The sequence below is a fragment of the Saimiri boliviensis genome, chromosome 17 (assembly GCF_048565385.1).
Source record: "Saimiri boliviensis isolate mSaiBol1 chromosome 17, mSaiBol1.pri, whole genome shotgun sequence".
NCBI lineage: Eukaryota > Metazoa > Chordata > Mammalia > Primates > Cebidae > Saimiri > Saimiri boliviensis.
The window spans coordinates 27824053-27851861 of record NC_133465.1 but is presented as its reverse complement, the minus strand read 5'-3'; the positions used below and the strand labels follow the sequence as shown (position 1 = coordinate 27851861).

The window sequence follows — 27809 nt, the reverse complement described above, 5'->3', positions numbered from 1 at the left end:
TATATTATTCATGAGACAAAAGTCTTTCTCTTACAAAACATGAATCTACTCTGCAGTGCATTCTTCCAAAATTTATATTGATATTTTCCCTTTTAAGTTTCTAAAATTCCTCAGATTTAACTGTGTCCAAATAATATGTCCCTCAAAAGATTCAAAAGTTTATTTTGTCATCATCTAAAAAGAAATACAGTCCTTCTTGCCTGCAGATACAACACCTAGGACAGTAACTAGTATATAGTAGGCAGGGGTGAACTACTAGGCAGTTACTCAGTTAAGAAAAACTGCTGAGGCCAACTGCCTAACCTCAAGTCCTCAAAATAATTTATCTTAGGTTCACCAAGCAAAATAAAATCCAAAATGGCTTGAGTCTAAATAAAATGCAGAAAAATTGACAAAGATTTCACCATACCTGGCTTGTTGGAATGAATGGCCAACATGGCAGAGAATACCTTGCTAAGTTGAGTTTTAGTAGCCTGGAAAAAAGGAAAATATTTATACTTCCAGCACAGAGAAATCATTGATCTTACTCTCTATGTAGCCTAACTTTACGAACTGTAAAATCCAATGGAGCATGACATGCTATTGCTAGGGACATATCAATAAACACAGACCCAGCCGGGCGCGGTGGCTCATGCCTGTAATCCCAGCACTTTGGGAGGCCGAGGCGGGTGGATCACGAGGTCGAGAGATCGAGACCATCCTGGTCAACATGGTGAAACCCCGTCTCTACTAAAAATACAAAAAATTAGCTGGGCATGGTGGTGCTTGCCTGTAATCCCAGCTACTCAGGAGGCTGAGGCAGGAGAATTGCCTGAACCCAGGAGGCGGAGGTTGCGGTGAGCCGAGATCGTGCCATTGCACTCCAGCCTGGGTAACAAGAGCGAAACTCCGTCTCAAAAAAAAAAAAAAAACACAGACCCTCCTAATTTTCTACCTCAACTAACCCACTAAATACTTTAAATATCATTTTAGCCGGGTGCGGTGGCTCAAGCCTGTAATCCCAGCACTTTGGGAGGCCGAGGTGGGTGGATCACAAGGTCAAGAGATCGAGACCATCCTGGTTAACATGGTGAAACCCCGTCTCTACTAAAAATACAAAACATTAGCTGGGCATGGTGGCGCATGCCTGTAATCCCAGCTACTCAGGAGGTTGAGGCAGGAGAATTGCCTGAACCCAGGAGGCGGAGGTTACAGTGAGCCGAGACTGCGCCATTGCACTCCAGCCTGGGTAACAAGAGTGAAACTCCGTCTCAAAAATAAATAAATATCATTTTTAAAAAGATTCAATTGAACAAATATATGTAAAAATTATATTCTTTTCGTTGTTTTTTTTTTTTTTTTTTTTTGAGACGGAGTTTCGCTCTTGTTACCCAGGCTGGAGGGCAATGGCACGATCTCGGCTCACCACAACCTCCGCCTCCTGGGTTCAGGCCATTCTCCTGCCTCAGCCTCCTGAGTAGCTGGGATTATAGGCACGTGCCACCATGCCCAGCTAATGTTTTGTATTTTTAGTAGAGACGGGGTTTCACCATGTTGACCAGGATGGTCTCAATCTCTTGACCTCGTGATCCACCCACCTCGGCCTCCCAAAGTGCTGGGATTACAGGCTTGAGCCACCGCGCCCGGCCATAATTATATTCTTTTCAATTGACTTGGAAACTTTTTCGTTTCTTTTCTTTTCTTTTTCTGTTCTTTGAAGCGAATGAATTGAACCAAAGACTTGGAAACTATTTGTAGTCATTCAGATATCCAATGTTATATTGACCTTCAGCCTTCTTGGGTTCTTTTCTCATATTTTAACCCTACACTTCAGGAAAAAGCATGGGGTTCAGTAATCTGGCATGAAGCTTTAACAAAAAGACGGTAAGAGGAAGCAAGACGTGGCTTTACTCACCCACTTCTTACAAAAAACCACATAGGAGAGCCAAAGTTGAACATCATCCTGCAAGAAAAGCAATGTAGTAAGCTAGTTGAATTTGACCTTTATATATAATATACCTTTATATTAATTAATTTTGATAAAACCCAGATTTCTTGATGACAGAGTACTGTGGAAAGAAAAAAAAAGAAAAAAGGGAAAAAAAAGATTTCAAGCTGGGTGCAGTGGCTCACACCTGCAGTCCCAGCACTTTGGGAGGCTGAAGTGGGCAGATCACCTAAGGTCAGGAGATCAAGACCAGCCTGGCCAACACAGTGAAACCCCACCTCTGATAAAAATACAAAAATTATTGGGAGGTCGAGGTGGGTGGATCACTTGAGGTCAGGAATTCAAAACCAGCCTGGTCAATATACTGAAACCCTGTCTCTACTAAAAATATAAAAAAATTAGCCAGGCGTGGTGGCAGACGCCAGTAACTCCAGCTACTTGGAAAGCTGAGACAGGAGAATCACTTGAAACCAGGAGATGGAGGTTGCAATGAGCTGAGATCACGCCACTGCACTCCAGTCTGGGCAACAGAGTGAGCCTCCATCTCAAAAAAAAAAAAATTAGCGAGGCGTGCTGATATGTGCCTATAATCCCAGCTACTAGGGAGACAGAGGCAGGAGAATCACTTGAACCTAGGAGGCAAAGGTTGCAGTGAGCCGCCAAGATCATGCCACTGCACTCCAGCCTGGGTGACAGAGCAAGACTCCATCTCAAAAAAAAAAAAAAAAAAAAGGCGGGAACAGTGGCTTGGGCCAATAATCCCAGCACTTTTGGAGGCTGAGGCAGGTGGATCACTTGAGGGCAGGAGTTTGAGACCAGCCTGGCCAACATATCGAAACCCTGCCTCTACTAAAAATACAAAAATTAGCCAGGTGTGATGGCTTGCGCCTGTAGTCCCAACTACTGGGGAGGCTGAGGCAGAATTGCTTCAACCCGGGAGGCAAAGGTTGCAGTGAGCCAAGATCACACCACTGCACTCTAGCCTGGGGGACAGAGAGAGATTCTGTCCCAAAACAAACAAACAAACAAACAAAAAGCAGATTTCAGAAGATTCAGTGTGTTACCATAACCTTCAGCCTATCTGGCTCTTCCTCACAGAGGCCTCAGGTCTTTTAACTATGATAATTCAACCTTTCCCCAAACTTCTACTCACAATGCTCCAAAAAAACTGTTATCTATCCAGTTTCATTCAATGCAGTTCTTAATTATCTCAATCTGGGATATCAATATAAAATTTGTCATTCCCAAGAATCCAAAACACTTCTCATATAATATATCCAATCCCAAAGACTCCTGTAATTCCAGCACTTTGGGAGGCTGAGATAGGCAGATCACTTGAGCCCAGGAGTTGGAGACCAGCCTGAGCAGCATGGCGAAACCCTATGTCTATCAAAAATATAAAAATTAGCCAGGCATAGGCCGGGCGCAGTGGCTCAAGCCTGTAATCCCAGCACTTTGGGAGGCCGAGGCGGGTGGATCACGAGGTCAATAGATCGAGACCATCCTGGTCAACGTGGTGAAACCCCGTCTCTACTAAAAATACAAAAATTAGCTGGGCATGGTGGCGCGTGCCTGTAGTCCCAGCTACTCAGGAGGCTGAGGCAGGAGAATTGCTTGAACCCAGGAGGCGGAAGTTGCGGTGAGCCGAGATGGCGCCATTGCACTCCAGCCTGGGTAACAAGAGCGACGCTCTGTCTCAAAAAAAAAAAAAAAAAAAAAAAAATTAGCCAGGCATGGTGGCACACGCCTGTGATCCCAGCTACTTGGGAGGCTGAGGTGAGAGAATCGATTCAGCCTGGGAGGCAGTGGTTGCAGTGAACCAATATCACTCTAGCCTGGGCAACACAGTGAGACTCCATCTCAAAGAAGAGAAAAGAAGAAAAATCAAGTTTCTGAGGTATTGCCCCTACATAACCATTTATCTTCTAGCTTTAAGTCTTCAGTGTACTTACTGATATATATAAATATCTCCCAAATGTCCCATAAGTGTATCAAATACACTGTTTTCAGCACTGTCTTCACAGAATAACTATAGGGTATTAAGATTAATTTTCTTACTGGTTTGTTAAGTGGCTCAAAAATGTTTTGAGCAATGATACAATCATTAGAATAAGTATAAAGATAGCCAAGATAAAAATTAAAAATTGCATTTGAATACCTAACACAGTAAGATAAATACATATTTCACATCTCTTAAAGATTCCTTGATCACTCACTTTCCATTTTGCTGAGGCACGTCGGAAAACACCTTGTACCCGGTGTACAATAGAATTCTCAATCTCATCCTTCTTAAATGAATATCCAATGCGCTAAAGGGGGATAAAAAAACAAAGCCTCAGCTGAATCACATTTGTCCAAAACAGCATTCCTACTTGACCACTTAACAGTACTGATGAAGCAAACAAATAATTACAAATATCCATTGCAGGCATATCACCACATAGTTTTCTCAACACTAAATGTCTCCCAAACACAAGTCCTATCTATACAGCCATACTGCTTAGTTCTTAGTGCAGTGGACTTTTTTCCAACTTCTAGAAAATCTTCTACTTAGCCAGGCGTGGTGGCTCAAGCCTGTAATCCCAGCACTTTGGGAGGCTGAGGCGGGTGGATCACGAGGTCAAGAGATCGAGACCATCCTGGTCAACATGGTGAAACCCCGTCTCTACTAAAAATACTAAAAATTAGTTGGGCATGGTGGCGTGTGCCTGTAATCCCAGCTACTCAGAAGGCTGAGGCAGGAGAATCGCCTGAACCCAGGAGGCGGAGGTTGCGGTGAGCCGAGATCACGCCATTGCACTCCAGACTGGGCAACAAGAGCGAAACTCTGCCTCAAAAAAAAAAAAAAAAAAAAAAAAAAAAGAAAATCTTCTACTACTTACTGTTCTTCTTCTCTGGATCAGCTCCAAAAGATTAATTTCATACTATGAAAGAAAAACACACAAAAAAATAAGAAGATAGAAAAACTAAAACCTTGTAAATACAGGACATACATTTAGTTAAAATCATAAAGCAAAAATTGAGAATATAAAATAAAAATGCTATCATAAGTACAATTTACAATAAATATCTAGAATTCACTTAAAATTCACTTAGCTATAAATCTTACACAGAATCATTAACAAGCTTAAAATTATATGCTTCATTTAAAAATTATTCCATGAGGCTGGGCACAGTGGCTCACAACTGTAATCTCAGCACTTTGGGAGGCCAAGGCAGGTGGATCATGAAGTCAGAAGTTCAAGACTAGCCTAAGCAACATAGTGAAACACCATCTCTACTAAAAATACAAAAAAATTAGCAAGATGTGGTGTCGAGCCCCTGTAATCCCAGCTACCCGGGAGGCTGAGGCAAGGAGAATCACTTGAACCTGGGAGGCAGAGGTTGCCGTGAGGCGAGATCACGCCACTATACTCCAGCCCGGGTGACAGCGCGAGATTCCATCTCAAAAAAAAAAAAAAAAAAAAATTATCCCATGAAATTGAGATGGAGTTTCGTTCTTGTTGCCCAGACTGGAGTACAATGGCACAATTTCAGCTCACTGAAACCTCCACCTCCCAGGTAGCTGGGATTACAGGCATGTGCCACGACGCCCAGCTAATTTTATATTTTTAGTAGAGACAGGGTTTCTCCATGTTGGTCAGGCTGGTCTTGAACTCCTGACCTCAAGTGATCCACCCGTCTCAGCCTCCCAAAGTGTTGGGATTACATAATCCATGAAATATTTTAAGCATACAGAATACCCCATAGAGCTACAATACAGCTACATCTAAACCTACACTGTACTACATTAGCTTCAGATCTTTTTTAGAAATAAAAGTTTTGTTTTTTTTTAAATAGAGACAGGGTTTCACCATGTTAGCCAGGATGGTCTCAATCTCTTGACCTCGTGATCTGCCCACCTCGGCCTCCCAAAGTGCTGGAATTACAGGCGTGAGCCACCACAACTGGCCATACAACAGTTCTTACAAGAATGAAGCTTCCTATGTATCCATCTCTGATTCTACTCTTTTTCCCTTCCAGACACAGCAATTACCTGGACTTTGTTATCATTCCCAAACATGACTTTGGATGTTATAATAATGTCTTGAGGCCGGGAGCTGTGGCTCACACCTGTAATCCTAGCACTTTGGGAGGCTAAAGTGGGTGGATCACCTGAGGTCAGGAGTTCAAGACCAGCCTGGCCATCATGGTGAAACCCCATCTTTCTTTCTAAAAATCTAAAAAAATAATAATGTCTTGAATGCTTTTAAATTTTACATAAATGGTACCATGCTGCATCCATCAATCCATATTTTTGGTTGTTTTTTTTTCTTTTTTTTTTTTTTTGAGATAAAGAGTCTTGCTGTCGTCCAGGCTAGAGTGCAGTGGCGCAATCTCAACTCAATGCAACCTCTGCCTCATGGGTTTAAGCGATTCTCCTGCCTCAGATTCCCAAGTAGCTTGGATTACAGGCATCTGCCACCACATCCAGCTAATTTTATTATTTTTAGTAGAGACAGCGTTTCACCATGTTAGCCGGCTGGTCTTGAACTCCTGACCTAAAGTGATCCACCTGCCATGGCCTCCCAAAGTGCTGGGAATATAGGCCTGAGCCACCACGCCTGGCCCATCAATCCATATTTTTACTCAAGATTATCCCTTTAGCTATATCCCTATTAACCAGACGTGGTGGTAGGTGCCTACAGTCCCAGCTACTTGGGAGGCTGATCAGAGGTGGGGGTTGCAGTAAGCCAAGATCATGCCACTATACACTCCAGCCTGGGTGACAGAGCAAGACTCCATGTCAAAAAATATATAAATAAATAAAAGGTTACTCTTATGATGAATATAAAGCAGTCCTACACCTGGTTTGTTTTTTGTTTGTTTGAGATGGAGTGCAGTGGCATAATCTTGGCTCACTGCAACCTCTGCCTCCCAGGTTCAGGCAATTCTCCTGCCTCAGCCTCCCCAGTAGCTGGAATTACAGGCATGTGCTACCATGCTTGGCTAATTCTTATATTTTTAGTAAAGATGAGATTTCACCACATTGGCCAAGCTGGTCTCCAACTCCTGACCTCAAGTGACCCACCCATCTCGGCCTCCCAAAGTGCTGGGATTACACCACGCCCAGCCTGTACACCTGGTTTTAATCTTTACTTAATTACTGACATCTTTTCATAAATTTAATGAGTGATGTTTCCCCTTTGTGACTTTCATGTTCTCATGATTTGCCCATTTTTCTTTTCAGTTGTCTGTCATTTTTCAGTTGTCATTTTCTTCTCGACTTACAGTTCTTTATATGTGTGTATATGTAGTTCTAATTACATGTGTTGCAAATATTTTCTCACATTTTGTGGCTTATATTTTCATATTATTTGTGGTGTCTGTTTTGCACACAAATTTTTTTTTTTTTTTTTTTTTTGAGACAGGGTCTCATTCCAGCACCAAGACTAAATAAAGTGCAATGGCGCCATCATGGCTCACTACAGCTTCCACCTCCCAGGTTCAACTGATCTTCCCATCTCAGCCTCCTGAAGAGCTGGGACTACAGATGTGCACCATCATGCCTAGGTAATTTTTTTATTTTTTGTAGAGATGGGGTTTGCCACGTTGCCTAGACTAGTCTCAAACTCCTGGGCTCAAGCTGGGTGCAGTGGCTCACACGTGTAATCCCAGCACTTTGGGAGACTGAGGCGGGTGGATCACGAGATCAAGAGAGCAAGACCATCCTGGTCAACATGGTGAAACCCCGTCTCTATTAAAAATACAAAAAAACATTAGCTGGGCATGGTGGCGCACGCTTGTAATCCCAGTTACTCAGGAGGCTAAGGCAGGAGAATTGCTTGAACCCAGGATGTGGAGGTTGCGGTGAGCCGAGATCACGCCATTGCACTCCAGCCTGGGTAACAAGAGCGAAACTCCATGTCAAAAAAAAAAACTCCTGGGCTCAAGCGATCTGCCTGTCTTAGATACCAAAGTGCTAGGATTATGGGCATGAGCTGCCACGCCCCTCCAGAAATGTGTATTTTGAATATAATCAAATAAATCAATCTTTTCTCTCATGGCTTTCATAGTCTCATTTAGTTTTAAGAAATCTTTGGGCTGAACACAGTGGCTCAACCTTATAATCCCAACACTCTGGTAGGTCACGGCACGAGGATCGCTTGAGCCCAGAAGTTCAAGACCAGCCTGGGCAACATAAGAAGACCCCATCTCTACAAAAATAAGAAAATTAGCCAGGCGTGCTGGCACAAGCCTGTAGTCCTAGCTACTTGGGGGTTGAGGCAGGAGGATCACCTGAGCCGAGAAGTTGAAGGCTGCAATGAGTGATGGTCATACCATTGCACTCCAGCCTGGGCAAGAGTGTTTTATCTGAAAAAAAAAAAAATATATATATATATATATTTATATATAATATGGTCTTTGCTCATTTTGAGTGAGCAATCTACTCATAGGACTTCTTCGAAAAACAGTATCTTAGCCAAGGTTCACATATTGTTTATTCAGCTATCTTTTTAAATCTAAGCTCAAAATTTCTAGTCTTTTTTTATTTTTATTTTTTGAGACGGAGTTTTGCTCTTGTTGCCTAGGCTGGAGTGCAATGGCACGACCTTGGCTCACTGCAACCTCCACCTCCCAGGTTCCAGTGACTCTCCTGCCTCAGCCTCCTCAGTAGCTGGGATGACAGGTGCCCACCACCACACCCAGCTAATTTTTGTATTTTTAGTAGAGACAGGGTTTCCCCATGTTGGCCAGGCTGGTCTCGAACTCCTGACTTCAGGTGATCTGCCCACCTCAGCCTCCCAAAATGCTGGGATTACAGGCGTGAGCTACCACATCCAGCCAAAACTTCTAGTCTTACAGACATTTCATCTTCTTATTGGTTCTTTTTTTTTGGGACGGAGTTTCACTCTTGTTACCCAGGCTGGAGTGCAATGGCGCGATCTCCGCCTCCTGGGTTCAGGCAATTCTCCTACCTCAGCCTCCTGAGTAGCTGGGATTACAGGCACACGCCACCATGCCCAGCTAATTTTTTGTATTTTTAGTAGAGACGGGGTTTCACCATGTTGACCAGGATGGTCTCGATCTCTTGACCTCGTGATCCACCCGCCTCGGCCTCCCAAAGTGCTGGGATTACAGGCTTGAGCCACCGCGCCCGGCCTATTGGTTCTTTTTGAATCCTGATTCCATCATCCAACATATTAGCTATTTTCCTCTATCAGAAAATTGGTCTGCCAAGTTTTATCTTTATTCAAACCATCCATGCATTTACAAGATGAAAAACTCTTTGCAGCACACCTCTTTGCAAGTGGATAGACAACAGATAAACAAGCAGCAACTTTTCAATTATCTCTTATCATCAAATTCACTCTCCTTCATCTTGTTCACCAAGAGGCAAATCTCTTGCTGATGTCCTGATACAAACTGTGTCTCTGACAATCTCTGATCTACTAACCCAGTGGAAAAAAAAAGAAAACAAAAAGAAAGAAGGGCCGGGCACAGTGGCTCACACCTGTCATCCCAGCACTTTGGGAGGCTGAGGCGGGTGGATCACCTGAGGTCGGGAGTTCGAGATCAGCCTGGCCAACATGGTGAAACCCCATCTCTATTTAAAAAAAAAAAAAAAAGAAAGAGTGCCGGGCGTGGTGGCTCAAGCCTGTAATCCCAGCACTTTGGGAGGCCGAGGCGGGTGGATCACAAGGTCAAGAGATCAAGACCATCCTGGTCAACATGGTGAAACCCTGTCTCTACTAAAAATAAAAATTAGCTGGGCATGGTGGCGTGTGCCTGTAATCCCAGCTACTCGGGAGGCTGAGGCAGGAGAATTGCCTGAACCCAGGAGGCGGAGGTTGCGGTGAGCCGAGATCGCGCCATTGCACTCCAGCCTGGGTAACAAGAGCGAAACTCTGTCTCAAAAAAAAGAAAGAAAGAAAGAAAGAAAGAGGAGGGGGAAAGTAAGTTCAGTTTGGCAAGAACTGAAGTTTCAGTGGAGTAAATCTACTCCCAATGATCATCTGTACTCCTGTTCAGAAATATCTATCTAATAAACACTTCCGGAATTTTGAAAAAAATTGATGTTAAGCTCATCATTCTAAAACTGATTTTAAATTTGTGAAGGGATAGGAGGCTGAGGCAGGAGAATCACTTGAATCTGGGAGGTGGAGGTTACAGTGAGCAGAGACTACACCACAGTACTCCAGCCTGAGTTACACAGAGAGACTCCATCTCAATCAATCCATCAGTTTGTGAAAAGATTAAAAAGTAAGGCTGAGGGCCGGGCGCGGTGGCTCAAGCCTGTAATCCCAGCACTTTGGGAAGCCGAGGCGGGTGGATCACAAGGTCGAGAGATCGAGACCATCCTGGTCAACATGGTGAAACCCCGTCTCTACTAAAAAAAAAAAAAAACTACAAAAAATTAGCTGGGCATGGTGGCGCGTGCCTGTAATTCCATCTACTCAGGAGGCTGAGGCAGGAGAATTGCTTGAACCCAGGAGGCGGAGGTTGCGGTGAGCCGAGATCGCGCCATTGCACTCCAGCCTGGGTAACAAGAGCGAAACTTCGTCTCAAAAAAAAAAAAAAAAAAAGTAAGCCTGAGGCCGGACATGATGGCTCACACCTGTAATCATAGTACTCAATTTGAAGGTCGATGAAGGTGGATTGTCTGAGGCCGGGAGTTGGATACCAGCCTGGCCAACAGGGCAAAACCCAGTCTCTACTAAAATTAGCTGGGCGTGGAGGTACATGCCTATAATCCCAGCTACTGGGGAGGCTGAGGCAGGAGAATTGCTTGAACCCAGGAGGTGGAGGTTGCAATGAGCGAAGATTGCACCACTGGACTCCAGCCTGGGTAACAAAAGAATCACTAGAACCCAAGAGGCGGAGATGGCAGTGAGCCAAGATCATGCCACTGCACTTCATCCCAGGTGACAGAGCAAGAAAAAAATCAACTAAGGCTGTGCCCAGTGGCTCACAAACACTTGTATCCCAGCATTTTGGGCATGGGCAACATGGCGAAACCCTGTCTCTACAAAAAACACAAAAACTAGCCAGCCATGGTGGCAAACATCTATAGTCCCAGTTACTGAGGTAGAACGATCGCATCAGCCCAGGAGGTGGAAGCTACAGTGAGCCATGATGGCCTCACTGCACTTCAGTCTGTGTGAAAGGTGAGACACTGTCTCAAAACAAAGTAATGAAATTATTAATTATTGGCCAGGCATTGTGGTTCACACCTGTAAGCCCAGCACTTTCAGAGGCCAAGGTGGGTGGATCCCTTGAGCTCAGGAGTTCGAGACCAACCTGGGCAACATAGCAAAACCCAGTCTCTACCAAAAAGTACAAAAAATTAGCCATGCATGGTGGCATGCACCTGTAGTCCCAGCTACCCAGGAAGGCAGAGGTGGCAATGAGTAGAAAATATAGAGATCACACCATTCACACCACTGCACTCCAACCTGGGTGACAAGAGTGAGACCCCCATCTCACCAAAAAAAAAAAAGAAAGAAAGAAAGAAAATTATTAATTACACACTTACTTGAACATAATTGATAAAGTCTTCCTTGAAAAGGGTTCTTCGCTGGATTCTGTACTCTAGATCGGCAGCCTTCTTAATGATAGCCCTGAGGAGAAAGCCATTTAAACTTCACTTGAAAACAGTAAAAATTAAATGTTTGAGTTTATTTTTAATATATTTACAACATACTATTCAAAACACAAAATTTCTAGAATTATGTTTCATAAGAAACATAATTTTACACCATTACTTTTGTGTTCTTAACGATATCTAGATGTTTTTTGTTTTTTTTTTTTTTTGAGACGGAGTCTTGCTCTGTTGCCTGGCTGGAGTAAAGTAGCAGGATCTTGGCTCACTGCAACCTCCGCCGCCCTGGTTCAAGCAATTCTCCTGCCTCAGCGTGCTGAGTAGCTGAGACTACATGCCCACACCACCACACCTGGCTAATTTTTTTGTATTTAGTAAAGATGGGGTTTCACCATGTTGACCAGGATGGTCTTGATCTCCTGATTTTGTGATCCTCCCTTCTCAGCCTCCCAAAGTGCTGGGATTACAGGCATGAGACGCCTCACCTGGCCCAGTATCAGGATGTATTTTTTTTTTTGAGACAGAGTTTCGCTCTTGTTACCCAGGCTGGAGTGCAATGGCGCGATCTCGGCTCACCGCAACCTCCGCCTCCTGGGTTCAGGCAATTCTCCTGCCTCAGCCTCCCGAGTAGCTGGGACTACAGGCCTGCGCCACCATACCCAGCTAATTTTTGTATTTTTAGCAGAGACGGGGTTTCACCATGTTGACCAGAATGGTCTCGATCTCTTGACCTCGTGATCCACTCGCCTCGGCCTCCCAAAGTGCTGGGATTACAGGCGTGAGCCACTGCACCCGGCAGGATGTATTTTTAAACTTTCAGGAAAATCATCTTAATCAACTCCCAAAACCAGTGACATTCTCACCAGCAAACCAAATACAATTAAGAATTAGTACTATTTATTTATGTATGGTATTAATAAAGACTTCTTTTACTCCAAGATCAGTTCACTTAGGTTTTAATAACAAATCTCTCAATTCTAAAAGAAAATAAAAATCTCTTTCCTAAATTCTCCTTATTTCTGAGTTCTCAACATGTCAAATTTTCTAAAATAATCTGAATTATCTCTGCCTTAAAAGGCTTATTACTAGGCTGGGCGCGGTGGCTCAACCCTGTAATCCCAGCACTTTGGGAGGCCGAGGCAGGTGGATCACGAGGTCGAGAGATCAAGAGACCATCCTGGTCAACATGGTGAAACCCCGTCTCTACTAAAAATACAAAAAATTAGCTGGGCATGGTGGCACGTGCCTGTAATCCCAGCTACTCAGGAGGCTGAGGCAGGAAAATTGCCTGAACCCAGGAGGCGGAGGTTGCAGTGAGCCGAGATCGCGCCATTGCACTCCAGCCTGGGTAACAAGAGCGAAACTCCGTCTCAAAAAAAAAAAAAAAAAAAAAAAAAAAAAGGCTTATTACTACAAAGGACTTAGGGAGAAGATTCAGCATCCTTATCTAAGGAGTGAACACATGACATGGGTATATTAGGAGATTTTAATGCAAGATGTGCAAAAGTGTCTTTAGTAACAATAAGATTTACTGAGCACCTTCTAAGGGTCCACACTGCTATGTTCTGCTTTATTAACGAATGCTTACATTGAGGCTCGGAGTCACATTATTAGATTCACAGAGGGTGCAAAACAAAGCAACAGTCACAGAAAACCATTTAAAAACTATTTAACATAATTTTACCAGGCTACTGAATGCCTACTCTGTGCCAGGCGCTGTGGTTAGGCTCTGGGGTAGCATATGAAACTAACTTCAAGGGTGCTCACCTTCAACTGTAGTTAGGAAAATTTATCCACTCCCCCCGGGCTCCCACGGCACTTTATTCCCATCCCTAGAGCAGTACACGCTACTCCAATCAACTTACAGTACACTGTCATCAAAATATTTGTCTGTCTCCCTAACGACACACTGCCCAATTAGCTCCTAATGAGCAGAAATCCTGAGTTTATCACCTTTACAGCCCCAAGACCCGGCTCCATGAAGGGCTGTCAGTATGTCTGATGGGTAAGTAGACGGACGTATAACCTCGCGACGGATGAGAAATTAATTCTGGACATCATCGAAACCAGGAAATGGGCTTCCACCACGTTAGGAAAAATAAACACAGGTCGAGCGTCCCCACACCTGGCCCCTGCTACAAACTCCCAACCTCCCCTCAGCCCGCCTCGCCTCAGCTCTTCCCCTCTCCCCAACCCTCTCTCACTTAATCTCCGCATGACTGAACAGTCCGATGCGCTCCAGCTGTTCCAATTCCGGGAGCCGATCTTCTATGCGTTCCTGAATTATCTCTGCCATGAGGTCCGAACTCTATAACCAGGTGGAGAGATTCTCAACAGCGAACACCCACAGGAAGTGCCCAGCTTCCAGTCCGGAGATCCAGCCCTACCCGGCGCGCCGACGTAACATGCGCCCTAGGTCCCGCCTCTTCCGCTTCCGCCGCCTCCGCCGCTGGGGAAGCCCCTTTGGCTTCTACAGCCGCCGTTCCCTCCCTGTGGCCGACTGCGGGGTTGCAACGAGAACCACTCCTGGTCTTGGGCTGGACGAGACTTAAGCCGACTGAATTTGAGAGCCCGGGCTAGACGCGGGGCGGGGGCTACGTCCGCTCGAGCAGCTGGAATTGGACCCCGAACATGAAAGGCGCCTCCAGGTACAGTGAGGCGGGCTACCTGAGCCTAAAAGGGGTATGAGATGCATTTTCCGCAGAATATTGTTTACTTCCATTGTGCTTCCAATCCCACGTCCTCACTTCCCAACACCAAGAACAACAACAACCAAAAAAAGCGAAGGAGGATATTGTACAATTAAACATTTTGAAGGCCAGGCGCGGTGGCTCACGCTTATAATCCCAGCACTTTGGGAAACCGAGGCTGACAGATCGCCTAAAGTCAGGAGTTCGAGACCAGCCTAGCCAAAAAGCGAAACCGTCTCTACTAAAAGTACAAAAATTACCTGGGCGTGGTAGCACGTGCCTGTAGTCCCAGCTACTCAGGAGGCTAAGCCAGGAGAATCACTTGAATATGTGAGGTGGAGGTTGTAGTGAGCTCTGATGGCGCCACTGCACTCCAGCCTAGGCGACAGAGCGAGACAGCTTCTCAAAAAAAAAAAAAAAAAAAAAATGTGTTTGAAAGCCAGTCATGAAACTCATAAAGGGCCCGGGCACGGTGGATAACACCTGTAATCTCAGCACTTTTGAGAGGATAAGGCAGGTGGAGTACCTAAACTCAGGAGTTCGAGACTAGCCTGGGCAACATGGTGAAACCCTCCCTCTATTAAAAATACAAAATTAGCCAGGAATAGTGGTGTGTTCCTGTAGTCCCAGCTACTTGGGAGGCTGAGGCAGGAGAATCACTTAAACCCAGAAGGCAGAGGCTGCAGTGAACAAAAATGCACCACTGCTCTCCAGCCTGGGCAGCAAGAGCACGACTCTGTCTCAAAAAAAAAAAAAAAAAAAACAGAGGCGCTAAAACAGACCAGGCTACCCAAAACAGTCTTTGCTTTTCATTACATTTAGTAAACCAGTATCACAACACTGAATTTTCACATGCCGATTAGCATCTCTGATTAGCTGAATAATTTTAAAATAGAATTATTATTTGAATAAATATCCTGGCTTTGTAAGCAAGAGCTTTCAAAATTTATGTCCCTAGGTGAATATCAGACACTATAATTTCTTTTTAGAAAAGGAGATTTTTGTATTAAAAAGTTTGGAAATTATGAAAATAAATCACTAAGGTATAGACACCCTCCTTAAACCATTGCAACTTAGCATTTCTAAGAGAACCACCAGGCAACCCAGCTTGGAGGTAATATTGCTGGTATAGTTACTAAACCTCACATGATATCTACATGGTTCAGTTCTTTTTTATTTCTGGATGATGACATAAAGCCAAAGCAACAGTTCTTGCTAGACCTGTTTGGTTTTTTTTTTTTTTTTTTTTTTTTTTTTTTTGAGTCCCGAGTAGCTGGGACTACAGGCGCACACCGCCACGTCTGGCTAATTGTTTGTATTTTAGTAGAGACAGAGTTTCACCATGTTGGCCAGGATGGTCTCGATCTCCTGACTTCGTGATCTACCTGCCTCGGTCTTCCAAAGTCCTGTGATTACAGGCGTGAGCCACCACACCTGGCCTAGACCTGTTTATTTCAACATTCACATTAGCTCCTTAATAATGTGTGTCATGTATGAAATGAGAATGGGCTCAGCAATTAACCATGTTCCACCTCTGTGCCTTTCGTTTCTTTCTTTCCTTTCACATTTTACCCCACTCATCTCAGAACTGAGACAAAGGTTGGCTTGGGCTTCATTTGAATTCCTCAGCTGTAAGACATGAAAGAAGTGGAAGGAAATCATGAATGTAAAAACAAGGATAGAATTTCACTGTAAAAGTTAAATCTCTGGGCTATGTTAACAGTAAGAGTGGAGAGTAAGTTACTAAATAGTAAACTCCATATGGGCAGAGAATTTTTTCCCATTTAGTTCGCTAGATAGCTTATACCAGTGCCTACCATATAATAAGTACTCAGTTAATAAACGCATGACACTAGCAAAAGGCACTTGCTAACTTTCTTTTTTTTTTTTTTTTTAATTTTTCTCCAAATTCCTGGTTTAATAAGGACTTGTTTATTTTGAGGAAAAAAGGTCCCAAATATCAGGCTGTTCACAAAAATAACCCACAGTATCAACTTTAGAAAACAAATCTTAACGGCTGGGCGCGGTGGCTCAAGCCTGTAATCCCAGCACTTTGGGAGGCCGAGGCGGGTGGATCACGAGGTCAAGAGATCGAGACCATCCTGGTCAACATGGTGAAACCCCGTCTCTACTAAAAATACAAAAAATTAGCTGGGCATGGTGGCGCGTGCCTGTAATCCCAGCTACTCAGGAGGCTGAGGCAGGAAAATTGCCTGAACCCAGGAGGCGGAGGTTGCAGTGAGCCGAGATCGCGCCATTGCACTCCAGCCTGGGTAACAAGAGCGAAACTCTGTCTCAAAAAAAAAAAAAAAAAAAAAAAAGAAAACAAATCTTAAGACAACACTATTTTTCTAGAGGATACATTTGACATGCCAACTCTCATTCACAAAAATACATTGTTACATTTTTGTTGAACACAGCACACTAATGTTTGGGGTGTAACACACATAGTTCTGACTCAAAGCTGCTTTTAGGAGCTACTCTAACTAAATGAGATTGCCAGTTAGGGAAGCAACTACTGAACTATGAGTGAAAAGAACTGTTCTCCCTGCATAACAAGAGATTATTTTGGAGACAGCTGATAAAAACCATCCATACTTTTTATTAAGTCATAAAGAGGTATCAAAATTAAAAGCAAAAATTACAGGGTAAGACTTAAAACCACTAGGAGCGTCAAAGGAAGTGAAAATGGGACTAGGCGCAAGGCAATAGAAACTGATGACTATGGGAAGGACAAGGATGGGGAGGACAGTGAGAACGTGCTGAAGATACTAGGGGAGAGGATCTGGTGAAAAATGTGATCTTAGGCAAGCACCTAGGTAAAGAAATAATGGGATAAGATTTCTAAACCCCACTATGTGCTTTAGAGTCATCCTTGCTATTGGCACTGTCTCTGTCATCCTCTCCTTCCTCAGCCTCTTTTTCATCATCCTTGATCAACTCCTGCTGGTCATCCCCCTGATCTTCATTATCATCATCATCCAGTAGGTCCCCCTCCTCAGCAGAGTCATCTGCAGCCCCCTCAGACTCTGTCTTCACATTGGTCTCATCTTTCTTCACGGAGCTGCTGCTCTGCTTCTCTTCTGACTTACCATTCTTCATCTCTGCTTGTTTGCTCTGTTCCTTTTCAATTTTTTCCAGGTTTTCCAAGAGAGAATTTGCTTTTTGTTTTATCTGGGTCAATGCCTTCTTTTTTTTTTTTTTTTTTTTTTTTGAGACAGAGTTTCGCTCTTGTTACCCAGGCTGGAGTGCAATGGCACGATCTCGGCTCACCACAACCTCCGCCTCCTGGGTTCAGGCAATTCTCCTGCCTCAGCCTCCTGAGTAGCTGGGATTATAGGCACGCGCCACCATGCCCAGCTAATTTTTTGTATTTTTAGTAGAGACGGGGTTTCACCGTGTTGACCAGGATGGTCTCTATCTCTTGACCCAGTGATCCACCCGCCTCGGCCTCCCAAAGTGCTGGGATTACAGGCTTGAGCCACCGCGCCCGGCCTTTTTTTTTTTTTTTTTTTTTTTTTAAGATGGGGTTTCATCATGTTGTTTGGGCTGGTCTTGAACTCCCAGCCTCAGGTGATCCGCCTGCCTTGGTCTCCAAAGTGCTTGAATTACAGGCGTGAGCCACCACACCTGGCCGGGTCAACGCCTTCTTAATGGCCTGAAGGTCATCTCCTTTTAACTTTCCAGACTTGGAAGATCCCCGCTGTCCACTCTTATAATTGAAGCCACTTTTGCCCCTTGGTGAGGTGTTTCCTGATACACAACAGTGTTGAGATTCCCAGCTGCTCGGGAGGCTGAGGTAGGAGAATCGCTTGAACTTGGGAGGCAGAGGTTGCAGTGAACCGAGATTGAGCCAGTACACTTCAGCCTGGGAGACAGAGCAAAACTCCATTTCAAAAAAACAAAACAAAACTAGCCGGGCATGGTGGCACCCCCTGTAATCCCATCTACTTGAGAGGCTGAGGCACAAGAACCGCTTGAACCCAGGAGGTTGAGACTGCTTTGAGTTGAGATCATGCCACTGCATTCCAGCCTGGGCAACAGAATGAGAATCTATCTCAAAAAAAAAAAAAAAAAAAAAGAGGCCGGGCGCGGTGGCTCAAGCCTGTAATCCCAGCACTTTGGGAGGCCGAGGCGGGTGGATCACGAGGTCAAGAGATCGAGACCATCCGGGTCAACATAGTGAAACCCCGTCTCTACTAAAAATACAAAAAATTAGCTGGGCATGGTGGCGCGTGCCTGTAATCCCAGCTACTCTGGAGGCTGAGGCAGGAGAATTGCCTGAGCCCAGGAGGCGGAGGTTGCGATGAGCCAAGATCGCGCCATTGCACTCCAGCCTGGGTAACAAGAGCGAAACTCCGTCTCAAAAAAAAAAAAAAAAAGAAAGAAAGAAAGAAAAAAGAATTATTATTTTTTTAATTTTTCTTTCTTTTTTTTTTTTTTAATAGAGACAGGGTTTCACCATGTTACCCAGGATGGTCTCAATCTCTTGACCTCGTGATCCACCTGCCACGGCCTCCCAAAATGCTGGGATTACAGGCGTGAGCCACCGCGCCCGACCTGAAAAAGAATTATTATGATGGAAATGGCAAAGCCTTTTTTTCACTTCATTTCATCATAATAGCTGACATTATGTAGAGCTTATTGCGTGCCCAGCTACTTGTGCACTGTTCTAAGTCCTTTATGTATTAAATCACCAAATAGCATCACATAAATATTTTGAAATATCAACTCAAGAAGGAGCCCTTGAAGAGATAGAAAGTACCAGGCCAGGCATGGTGGCTTACGCCTGTAATCCCAGCACTTTGGGAGGCCGAGGTGGGTGAATCGTTGGAGGTCAGGAGTTCGACACCAGCCTAACCAACAAAGTGAAATCCCACCTCTAATAAAAATACAAAATTTAGCCAGGCGTGGTGGTGCACACACCTGTAATCCCAACTACTCAGGAGGCTGAGGCAGGAGAATTGCTTGAACCCAGGAGGGAGAGATTGCAGTGAGCTGAGATGGCTCCACTGCACTCCGGCCTGGGTGATGGAGCAAGACTGTGTCTCACCAAAAACTATACACACACACACATACACACAAAAAACGTTTTCCTAAAGCACAGGGATTAAATTTTTAAAAAAATTAAAAAATAAGGCTGGGCACGGTGGCTCAAGCCTATAATCCCAGCACTTTGGGAGGCCGAGGTGAGCGGATCACGAGGTCGAGAGATCGAGACCATCCTGGTCAACATGGTGAAACCCCGTCTCTACTAAAAATACAAAACACTAGCTGGGCGTGGTGGCGCGTGCCTGTAATCCCAGCTACTCAGGAGGCTGAGGCAGGAGAATTGCCTGAGCCCAGGAGGCGGAGGTTGCGGTGAGCCGAGATCGTGCCATGGCACTCCAGCCTGGGTAACAAGAGTGAAACTCCGTCTCAAAAAAAAAAAAAATAAATTAAAAAATAAAATAAAGTACCTACTGGAGGCCAGGCACGGCGGCTCAGGCCTGTAATCCCAGCATTTTGGGAGGCCGAGGCGAGTGGAGCATCAGAAGACAGGACTTCAAGGCTAGCCTGGGCAACATAATGAAAACCCTTTTCTACTAAAAATATAAAAATTAGCCAGACATGGTGGCAGGCTCCTGTAATCCCAGCTACTTGGAAGGCTGAGGCACAAGAATAGCTTGAACCCAGGAGGCAGAGGTTGTAGTGAGCTGAGATTGTACCACTGTACTCCTGCCTAGGCAACAGGGCAAGACTTCCCTTCAGAAAAAAAAAAGTTCCTGCTGGAGAAAGCCTGAGACAGAAGAAACTGTTTGCGTAAAGCCTACAATGTCTCAAAATCCTTAGCTGAGCCTACCATTCTAATTAAGGAACCCTAGGGTCAGAGGAAAAGTGTTCTTGAGTCTGGACCTCTAGAGCACCTTGGAAAAGTTGACTTTTCAAAATATTGTACTTTATCTTTAAAATTCACCATAGATGCCAGATTAGTAAGGAGGTGCTAACTGGCAGCAAAGGCAAGGAAGACTCCTGGGTCCTGTAAATATTCTAGATTTAATCTGGGTAGACACCATATGGGAGTATACATATGTTGAAATCCACTCACTGAGGTATACACTTAAGATCTATACTTTAGGCCAGGCATGGTGGCTTACACCTATAATCCCAGCACTTTGGGAGGTTGAGGCAGGCAGATCACCCAAGGTCACAAGTTTGAGACCAGCCTGGTCAACATGGCAAAACCCTGTCTCTACTAAAAATACAAAAATTAGCCCAGTGTGGTGGCAGGCACCTGTAATCTCAGCTATTTGGGAGGCTGAGGCTGGAGAATTGCTTGAACCTAGGAAGTTGCAGTAAACGGTGAGATTGAACCACTGTACTCCAGCCTGGGTGACCGAGTGAGACTCCATCTCAAAAAAAAAAAAAAAGGATCGGCCTTCTCTTCCCGGTTCTTCCCGGAGTCGGGAAAAGCTGGGTTGAGAGGGTGAAAATAAAAAATAAATAAATAAATAAAAATCTACACTTTATGGAAGTTACACTTTAAGAAAAAATTACTTACCACTCTCTCTTTGAACATATTCTCTTCAAGAGCTTCAGTTGTTATTTTTATGTGTGTGGCAGACCAGAAATATTGAAACTCAAATTATCAATGTCTTTTTCCCTTTCCAAAAGAGTTCATGATAATTTTGCATTCTAGCCTGTGATATATTAATATTTGCTTTAATATAAATTATTATGATTTTTTTCAAGATCGTAAGACTAATCACAGAAAGATGTACCCTGATAACCCAGTGGTCTGGAGAAACACTTGGTCCCCACTGTGGTGCTCACCAGCCAGTCTGGAAAATGAGAGGGGTCTCAGGATGCTAAGACAATCGTTTAAGAAGTTTGCCAGATGGGCCAGACACGGTGGCTCATGCCTGTACTCTCAGCACTTTGGGAAGCCAAGATGGGCAGATCACGAGGTCAATTGATCGATACCATCCTGGTCAACATGGTGAAACCCCGTTTCTACTAAAAATACAAAAATTTAAAAACAGAAAATCAAACACTGCATGTTCTCACTCATAGGTGGGTTTTGAACAATGAGAACACATGGACATGGGGAGGGGAGCATCACACACTGGGGTCTGTTGAGGGGAAATAGGGAAGGGACAGCGGGGAGTCGGGAGTTGGGGAGAGATAGCACAGGGAGAAATGCCAGATATAGGTGATGGGGAGGTAGGCAGCAAATCACACTGCCATGTGTGTACCTATGCAACAATCTTGCATATTCTTCACACGAACCCCAAAACTTAAAATGCAATAAAAAAAAATATTTTAGGGTAGACTCAAAAAAAAAAAAAAGAAAAGAATATAGCTATGTCCTTTGTTGAAATATCTAGTGAAAGCATAATTCAACCAATCAAGAGTTAAATTGACAGTAAGAACCTAAAGGCAAGCCGGGCGCAGTGGCTCAAGCCTGTAATCCCAGCACTTTGGGAGGCTGAGGCGGGTGGATCACGAGGTCAAGAGATCGAGACCATCCTGGTCAACATGGTGAAACCCCGTCTCTACTAAAAATACAAAAAACTAGCTGGGCATGGTGGCGCGTGCCTGTAATCCCAGCTACTCAGGAGGCTGAGGCAGGAGAATTGCCTGAGCCCAGGAGACGGAGGTTGCGGTGAGCCGAGATCGCGCCATTGCACTCCAGCCTGGGTAACAAGATCGAAACTCCGTCTCAAAAAAAAAAAAAAAAAAAAAAAAAAGAACCTAAAGGCAAAGAAGCTGTATAAAATGATTCTCAAATTTTTCAAAAAAGCTATCAGAAGGAAAAACACCCAACTTACCAACATTATCTTAAGGAGAAAGGTTTTAATAATACACTGCATCTATTTGAACTGGCTATGAATTAAATCTGCAATAAAATAATATGTTAAAATTTAAAAAAATACAAAAATTGGCTGGGCGCAGTGGCACGTGCCTATAGTCCCAGCTACTCAGGAAGCTGAGACAGAATTGCTTGAACCTGGGAGGTGGAGGTTGCAAGGAGCCAAAATCACGCCATTGCACTCCAGCCTGGGCAACAAGGGCAAAATTCCGTCTCAAAAAAAAAAAAAAAAAAAAAAGCCGGGCACGGTGGCTCAAGCCTGTAATCCCAGCACTTTGGGAGGCCGAGGTGGGTGGATCACGAGGTCGAGAGTTCGAGACCATCCTGGTCGACATGGTGAAACCCCATCTCTACTAAAAATACAAAAAATCAGCTGGGCATGGTGGCGCGTGCCTGTAATCCCAGCTACTCAGGAGGCTGAGGCAGGAGAATTGCCTGAACCCAGGAGGCGGAGGTTGCGGTGAGCCGAGATCGCGCCATTGCACTCCAGCCTGGGTAACAAGAGCGAAACTCTGTCTAAAAAAAAAAAAAAAAAAAAAAAAAGAAGTTTGCCGGATGAACACTAGCCAGATGTTTGCAAATTAAGTTAAAATTTCAGTTCTTGCCTTCAAAGTTCTTTTTTTTTTTTTTTTTTTGAGACGGAGTTTCGCTCTTGTTACCCAGGCTGGAGTGCAGTGGCGCGATCTCGGCTCACCGCAACCTCCGCCTCCTGGGCTCAGGCAATTCTCCTGCCTCAGCCTCTTAAGTAGCTGGGATTACAGGCACGCGCCACCATGCCCAGCTAGTTTTTTGTATTTTTAGTAGAGACGGGGTTTCACCATGTTGACCAGAATGGTCTCGATCTCTCGACCTCGTGATCCACCCGCCTCGGCCTCCCAAAGTGCTGGGATTACAGGCTTGAGCCACCACGCCCGGCCGACTTCAAAGTTCTTAAATGTACACTTCAAAATAAATGTGAACTTTTCCTTGGAATATTCACATTGTCACATTTGAAGTTCTCAGACAGCTCTGTGGTTAAAAACAGCAGAGAAAAAGATGATCATCTTTTTTTTTTTTTCATTATTATTATTTGATAAAGGGAAGTACCTAGTCTGAGCCATAATAAGAGGCAAGGCACCTGGAATCCCATCCCGCTGCCTTGTTCCAAGTCCCCTGCCTGATTCTCCCATACAGAGAGCCCTGGTAGACTTCAAAGTCAGAGCAGAAGTGATAGGCACAGAGCCGTCTTTGATGCCTAAGAACATCAGAGCCCTCAGTTTGATGCGAATGCAAAGCATCTGTACTTTTCAAACCTTTCATGTTATCTCGCATTGCCAACAACAAAAGCTGAAAAGTTTGAAGTGACACACATTACACACATTAAAATATTTGGAACCAGTAACTTTTCATTTCTTTTTATATTATTTATAGCGTCTTTTACTTTGCAAACCGCACTGGATAGTAAATTACTTCTGGCACACAGCCTTGTCAGCTTGCCAAATTTCAACTGGAGCAAGTTTTTACAGCCAGGCTAATAAGCCCAGAAAAATAGGAGGTAAGTATAATGGAAATAATGGCATGATCTTTAACTGTAAAGAGCACTGAATGATAACGCAGGATTTTAATAGATTCTACTTTTAATTTTTTTTATTCTAATGAAATCTTTACCTTTTTAAAGCCTATTGTAGTTTAAAACATACGTAAATAGAAAGGGTTTCTTCTAATTGGTGAAAAGAAGCAGTTTTGTGCTTTTCTTCCCTGTGGCTTACGTTACTGCGTTCTGCAAACTTGAAAAAAAATACAAAAAGAAAACTAAGAATATGGTAGTTTGGGTATAACAACCTACTATTAAAACAAAGTGACATCTTGAAGAAACATGTTCTGAAATGATTGGCCTTCCAGAATGGGGCCTGGCGATTGTTTGTGTGTGAATACCTCTCATCAAAGCCATAGCTGATTAGCTACATCAACTTATCTTCAGTTTGCCCCAGTCCAGATAGAAATCCAGTTCCAGCTTAAATAACTTTTAGATCTTATTTGACCAGGACTTCCTAAAATTAAAAATGACTATCACATTTTATTTCTATCACTGAAAAAACTTGTTAGGAGGCAGTACTCGTTTCTCTAAACTTAATTCTTACATCTGTTTCCATTCACAATTTACAACTGACAAGGAAAATTCTTTTCCCCCTTCTCATTCTGCCTTCCAATTAGACCTAAACTGATTAGCCTCAGCACCACATGCTCAATCCCAAAGTGTTGAAGCAAAGAAGAGGTTTGGAGCTGGGTGTGTGTGTGTGTGTGTGTGTGTGTGTGTGTGCGCGCGCGCGCACAACTATACTAAAATAATATGGCCTTGCTCCAGAAATGCCAGCTTTCTTACAGTTCCCCAACCATACTATTTTATACCTCTATTAACACACACTATTCCTTTTGCCTGAAATGTCTTTTGCTCCCTTATCCACTTAGCAAGCACAGTTCATTTAAAAAAACAAAAATGGGCCGGGCGCAGTGGCTCAAGCCTGTAATCCCAGCACTTTGGGAGGCCAAGGCGGGTGGATCACGAGGTCGAGAGATCAAGACCATCCTGGTCAACAAGGTGAAACCCCGTCTCTACTAAAAATACAAAAAGTTAGCTGGGCATGGTGGTGCGTGCCTGTAATCCCAGCTACTTAGGAGGCTGAGGCAGGAGAATTGCCTGAGCCCAGGAGGCGGAGGTTGCGGTGAGCCGAGATCGCGCCATTGCACTCCAGCCTGGGTAACAAGAGCGAAACTCCGTCTCAAAAAAAAAAATAAATAAATAAAAAATAAAAAAACAAAAATGAAAAAGGAAGAATCCCCTTACCACCTCATCATTCCATCCTCACCACCAATTTGTATATTTAAGTACAGGAACATAAAGGGTTCAGTCTTTCAGTCTTTGAATATCATTTTCCCCTTATTAATTTTTTTTTTTTGAAACAGAGTCTTGCTCTGTTGCCCAGGCTGGAGTGCGGTGGCACGATCTTGGCTCACTACACCCTCCCACTCCCGGGTTCAAACAATTCTCCTGCCTCAGCCTCCTAACTGGCTGGGACTACAGGCGTGCCACCAAGGCCAGCTAATTTTTCTATTTTTAGTAGAGATGGGATTTCTCTATGTTGGTCAGGCTGGTCTTGAACTCCCAACCTCAGGTAGACTGCCTGCCTTGGCCTCCCAAAGTGCTGGGATTAAAGGCTTGAGCAACTGCACTCTGCCTTTTTTTTTTTTTTTTTTTTTTGAGACAGAATCTCACTCTGTTGCCTAAGCTGGAGTACAGTGCCGGGCTCTTACTACAACCTCTGTCTCCAGGGTTCAAGCTATTCTCCAGCCCCAGCCTCCTGAGTAGCTCGAATTATAGTCACGCACCACCACCAGGAGCTAATTTTTGTAATTTTAGTGGAGATGGGGTTTCCATGACCATGTTGGCTGGGCTTGTCTCAAACTCTTGACCTCAAGTGATAATCTCACCTCAGCCTCCTAGGATTGCAGGTGTGAGCCACTGCACCCAACTGAGAACTGAATTTTTAATTTCATTTAATGAATTTATTTATTTATTTTTAAACTCTATGTTTTTGTTTCCACTGTGACCACACAGTCTATGACTGGAGATGGAGCCTTACTCTGTCACCCAAGTTGGAGTCAGTGACATGATCTTGGCTCACAGCACCCTCTACCTCCCGAGTTGAAGTGATTCTCTTGCTTCAGCTTCCCAAGTAGCTGGGACTACAGGAGCCTGCCACCGTGCCCGGCTAATTTTTGTGTTTTTAATAGAGACAGGGTTTTACCATATTGGTCAGGCTAGTCTCGAACTCCTGACTTCTTGATACACCCACCTCTGCCTCCCAGTTGAAGTGATTCTCTTGCTTCAGCTTCCCAAGTAGCTGGGACTACAGGAGCCTGCCACCGTGCCCGGCTAATTTTTGTGTTTTTAATAGAGACAGGGTTTTACCATATTGGTCAGGCTAGTCTCGAACTCCTGACTTCTTGATACACCCACCTCTGCCTCCCAGAGTGCTGGGATTACAGGCATGAGCCACCACGCCCAGCCTCATTTAATGAATTTAAATTGTCACGTGGAGCTAATGGCTGCCATGTTAGACAACACTGACCTATATAACTTCCAAATCTATTAACAGTACCAACCCATAACTGTCCCCTGAACTGCAGACTCATGCCAGTATATCCAACTGCCCACTCAACATCTGCACTTGGAGATCTTACAGGCATTCCAAAATTAGTATGTCTAAAAACTAGTGCCTGATGCTCTCCCCTAAACCTGCTTGTTCCATAATCTTCCTTATCTCAGTTAAAGACAACTCTGTTCTTCCAGTTTCTCAGCCCAAAAGCCTTTGGAGTTTTCTTGGCTCTATATTTAATTCCTTAGAGATCCTGTCTGCTCTACAAAATATATCCAATATATGATCACTCCTCATTATAGCTACTGCTGTCACCCTAGTTCAAACCACCATTATCTTTCACCTGAATTATTCCAGTAGTCTCCAACCAGTCTCCCTGCTTTGGCTCTGGCCCCTTTTAGTCTATTCTTAGCACAGCAGCCAAAATTATTTTATTAAATATGTCAGAGGACAGCATTCTCTTGCTTAAAGCCTTGCTGTGGTTGACTCACTCAAAGCAAAAACTAAAACATTTTTTCCTTTTTTTTTTTTGAGACAGAGTTTTGCTCCTATTGCATAGGCTGGAGTGCAATGGTGCAATCTTGGCTCACTGAAACCTCAGCCTCCCAGGTTCTAGACTTCTCCTGTCTCCACCTCCTGAAGTAGCTGGGATTACAGGCACCCACCACCATGCCCAGCTAATTTTTTTGTATTTTTAGTTGAGGTGGAGTTTCACCATGCCAGGCTGGTCTTGAACAACTGACCTCAGGTGATCCACCTGCCTCGGCCTCCCAAAGTGCTGAGATTACAGGTGTGAGCCACCGTGCCTGGCCAAACTAAAACCCTTTCGTTTGGATACAGGTTCTCATATGATCTGGTCCCCAGCACCACACTCCTGCCATATCTGACCTTATTTCCCACTCTGTTCCCTTACTCCCTCCACTCCAGATCCACTAGCCTCTCTGATATCCCTTCAACATGGCAATGCAGGGCCTTTGCCCTGGCTGTTCCCTGCTTGGAATTCTCTTCCCCAGGTAAATTCATGGCACATTCCCACACCTTCTTCAGATTTTTCTCAATGTCACTCTCTCAGGGAGGCTCTGCTATTCCCAATTGCAGCCCCTCCCCTCAATAATTCTTTTTTTTTTTTTTTTTTTTGAGACGGAGTCGCTCTTGTTACCCAGGCTGGAGTGCAACGGCGCGATCTCGGCTCACCGCAACCTCCGCCTCCTGGGTTCAAGCAATTCTCCTGCCTCAGCCTCCTGAGTAGCTGGGATTACAGGCACGCGCTACCATGCCCAGCTAATTTTTGGTATTTTTAGTAGAGACGGGGTTTCACCCTGTTGACCAGGTTGGTCTCAATCTCTCGACCTCGTGATCCACCCGCCTCGGCCTCCCAAAGTGCTGGGATTACAGGCTTGAGCCACCGCGCCCGGCCTATCCCCTCAATAATTCTTATTCTACATTCTTACTTTTTGTTTCTCCATATCACTGATCATCTAACATACTATAATAGTGTTTGTTAATTGTCTCTCCCTGGGTACACTAAAGCACAAGCTCCACGGAACTGATTTTTTTTTTTTTTTTTTTTTGAGACGGAGTCTTGCTCTGTCACCCAGACTGGAGTGCAATGGCCTGATCT

The 27809-nt window shown here is 44.3% G+C and overlaps 1 protein-coding gene across 1 annotated transcript in view; it reads right to left on the bottom strand.

Annotated features, from left to right (window-relative positions):
* Nucleotides 1–13905, bottom strand: part of UTP6 (UTP6 small subunit processome component) — a 44882-nt gene extending 30977 nt beyond the window's left edge. Inside the window, exons 1-6 of the mRNA XM_039476395.2 lie at nucleotides 13715–13905; nucleotides 11445–11529; nucleotides 4810–4851; nucleotides 4144–4236; nucleotides 1895–1942; nucleotides 410–473 (exon numbers count right to left, since the gene is read on the bottom strand). Coding sequence (XP_039332329.1) covers nucleotides 410–473; nucleotides 1895–1942; nucleotides 4144–4236; nucleotides 4810–4851; nucleotides 11445–11529; nucleotides 13715–13806 — 424 coding nt within the window. The 5' untranslated portion in view covers nucleotides 13807–13905. The remainder of the gene's footprint in view (nucleotides 1–409; nucleotides 474–1894; nucleotides 1943–4143; nucleotides 4237–4809; nucleotides 4852–11444; nucleotides 11530–13714) is intronic.
* Nucleotides 13906–27809: the final 13904 nt, after the last annotated feature.